Source organism: Hipposideros armiger, unplaced genomic scaffold (genome assembly GCF_001890085.2).
Source record: "Hipposideros armiger isolate ML-2016 unplaced genomic scaffold, ASM189008v1 scaffold_2918, whole genome shotgun sequence".
Taxonomy (NCBI): domain Eukaryota; kingdom Metazoa; phylum Chordata; class Mammalia; order Chiroptera; family Hipposideridae; genus Hipposideros; species Hipposideros armiger.
In genome coordinates, this window is record NW_017734211.1 from 13253 (window position 1) to 16245 (window position 2993).

A 2993-nucleotide genomic window follows, 5' to 3' on the forward strand; every position below is an offset into this window, starting at 1 on the left:
TGGAAAAGCAGAAGCTCCTAAACCACAACCACCAGACCCTCAGATGTCACTATCTATATGGACTTATGAACTTTTGGGACTTTTCCATCATGGACTTGCTGATAGTTGCTATTTGCCTCAGTTTCACTTTACCTAAAATATGTTATTAGTCTATGCTATGTGATCATATAACTTGTTGCCAAGAGATTATCTGACCTCCAAACCCCTAAGTCAGGAACATTGGTTCCTCATTCCCCAAAAACCCCCTACCAAAACCCCTATGCCTAGATAAGATTTATTCCTGGCAAAAGAGGAACTTGCTTCCTATATAAGCAATATGCCTTTTAATAAAGTTTGTCATTTGTTGCCACCAGCAGTCAGTGAACCTCCCAATCCCAACTTTGGTGTCTATACCATTCTTTCTTTCCTCATTTCCTCACGCTGATCAATTCTGCTCAGGGACCATTCGGTGGGTTCCTGGCCTGATCATCCAGGTGGCCCGGCTGTCGAGCCGGCTCTCGGCAAAAATAGCCCACGTGTGCTCAAGAAGAATGTATATTCTGCAGCTTTGGGGTGAAATGCTTTAAAAATATTGGTTAAATCCAACTGGTCTAAAGTGTCATTTAAGGCCACTGTTTCCGTGTTGATTTTCTGTCTGGAGGATTTGTCCATTGGTGACAATGGGGTGTTGAAGTCCCCTACTATGATAGTGTTACTGTTCATCTCTGTCTTTATGTTGGTCAATCTCTGTTTTATATATTTAGGTGCTCCTGATTGTTGGGTGCCTAGATGTTTACTAGGGTTATATCCTCTTGTTGTATTGATCCCTTTATTATTAGTTCATGCCCTTTTTTGTCTTTTATTATAGTCTTCGTTTTAAAGTCTATTTTGTCTGATATAAGTATTGTTACTTCAGGTTTTTTCTCATTTCCATTTGCATGAAATGTCTTATTTCATCCCTTTAATTTCAACCTGTGTGTGTCTTTTGATCTGAGATGAGTCTCTTGTATACTGCATATCCATGGGCCTTGTTATCTTATCCACTCAGCCACCCTATGTCTTTGGATTAGAGTATTTAATCTATTTGCATTGAAAGTGATTACTGATAGGTACATAGCTATCGCCATTCGTTATTTGTATTTTTGATCTTTGTTAGTTAATTTGTTTTCCTCTTTCTTCTTCTTAAAGAAGCCCTTTTAACATTTTCTGCAATGCTGGCTTGGTGGTAATGATTTCCTTGAGCTTATTTTTTTCTGAGAAGNAACACCAGCATTTGGAAAAATATGCCTATATTTGTGTGTGTTTATATGTATAAATGTGTGTCTATGTATGTATATATGTGTATATATGTAAAATACATATAAATACACCTTTTCTTAGGTATTCCTAACTACATGAAGAATTATTAGTGAGAGTTTAGATAGATGATGAAACATCAAGTGAACTGGCTGAGCTCGAATGGAAAGGCAACCCAGCCCCTAGTTTTTACTCTGTGTGCTCCTGACATCAGGAGCCCCTGACTCCAGCCCCTTCTCCCAGGACCCTGAGTCCTCAGCTGTTAAATAAGTGGATATTCTCATTTCCAAGAGATTAAGCATTGTGGTCCTAAATCTCAGAGTAAACAGAGAACAGAGAGTTGCTCAACTGCATTGGAGAGAAAATTGTTCTGGTCTTGGGGAACCACCAAAATATGTCCCACTGGAACTCAGAAATGAGATCTGAACTCGCATGATAGAGGAGCTGGGAGAATACAATGAGGAGCCTAGAGGGAACGTGGCTACAGCAGTGAGAGGGTTCTCTAAGGGCAACACAGAACTTATGCTGTGAGAAGTGGGATATTAGAACTGAGCACAGAGGGACAAGCTGGGCCCAGGTTCTCTCACTCACACCTTCTTTTTATGATTCTCGGGAGCAGCTGACACCATCAGCCCATCACAAAACAAGTCAGACCCCAAGAGTGGTGAGTAGGAGAAATCCTCAGCTGTGTGGCTGGGCTCTGAGGGTCATGTTTTGTCAAGGGGAGGCGGGTGTCCTGGGTGGACATCCAGGATCCTGGGTGGTTTTGATCTGATCTGACTTCTCTGTCCACAATTCCCAGCCTCCCATCCCCAGGACTACACAGTGGGGAATCTCATCCGGATGGGTGTGGCTGGCGTGATCCTGGTGATCCTCGGGGTGCTGCTGTTTCAGGCTCCACGTGGCCCGTTAAAGACCCACAATGCATCCAGGAGGTGACCACAGTAGGGAACAACACACCATTCAGAGTGGTGCAGCCTTGGGGCTCATCTGATGATCCAAGAGGTGTGTAAGAACATTTGGACCATACGTCAGGGAATTGACCCGGGGAGGAGACGTGGTTGGGACAGGAAACATGTGCATGTCACTGTAGAGGACTCTTCCTCCATTAAACGTGGTGCTGTCTCTTCCTGCCATCGCTGACTCTCCTTGACTGACTGCCCTTCAGTTCTCAACCTGTGATGTGAGGGTCCATCCCACATGGCAGGTTTGGAACCACATCTATACACACCCTCATCCTGGACAGCTTTCATATAAACAGAAGCTGGTGTCTCCATAACACTTTTATCCAGCCATGAAGAACAAAGCACTGATACCTGCTACAATGTGGATGAACATCGAAAACATGCAGCTACGTGACAGAAGCCAGACAGAAACTATCACATTTTGTGTGATTCCATTTATAGAAATTATCCAAAAAGAAATCACTGAAACAGGAAGAAGACTCAGGGGCTCAATGGGAGGACAAAATGGAGATTTACTACCTTGCGGTTTCCTCTGGGGTCATGAAAACCTCTTGGAACTAATAGAAGTGGTGGTGCAACATCGTGAATTTACAAAATTCCAGTTCATTGTATACATTAAAAGGGTTGACATTATGTTATGTGGATTTTACATCAATAAAAGAAATGCAACTAAAAAGGACATGACTCCCTATAGATCCCTATACCTTAGAAGTTGCACCAGGTCCTCGATAAGTTTTATGGCAGGCAGGACTC

The 2993-nt window shown here is 42.8% G+C and overlaps 1 protein-coding gene across 1 annotated transcript in view; it reads left to right on the forward strand.

Moving 5' to 3' along the window:
• Nucleotides 1-2948, forward strand: part of LOC109378735 (leukocyte immunoglobulin-like receptor subfamily A member 5) — a 15420-nt gene extending 12472 nt beyond the window's left edge. The window contains exons 6-7 of the mRNA XM_019635027.1: nt 1895-1939; nt 2078-2948. Coding sequence (XP_019490572.1) covers nt 1895-1939; nt 2078-2214 — 182 coding nt within the window. The 3' untranslated portion in view covers nt 2215-2948. The remainder of the gene's footprint in view (nt 1-1894; nt 1940-2077) is intronic.
• The last annotated feature ends 45 nt before the right edge of the window (nt 2949-2993 follow it).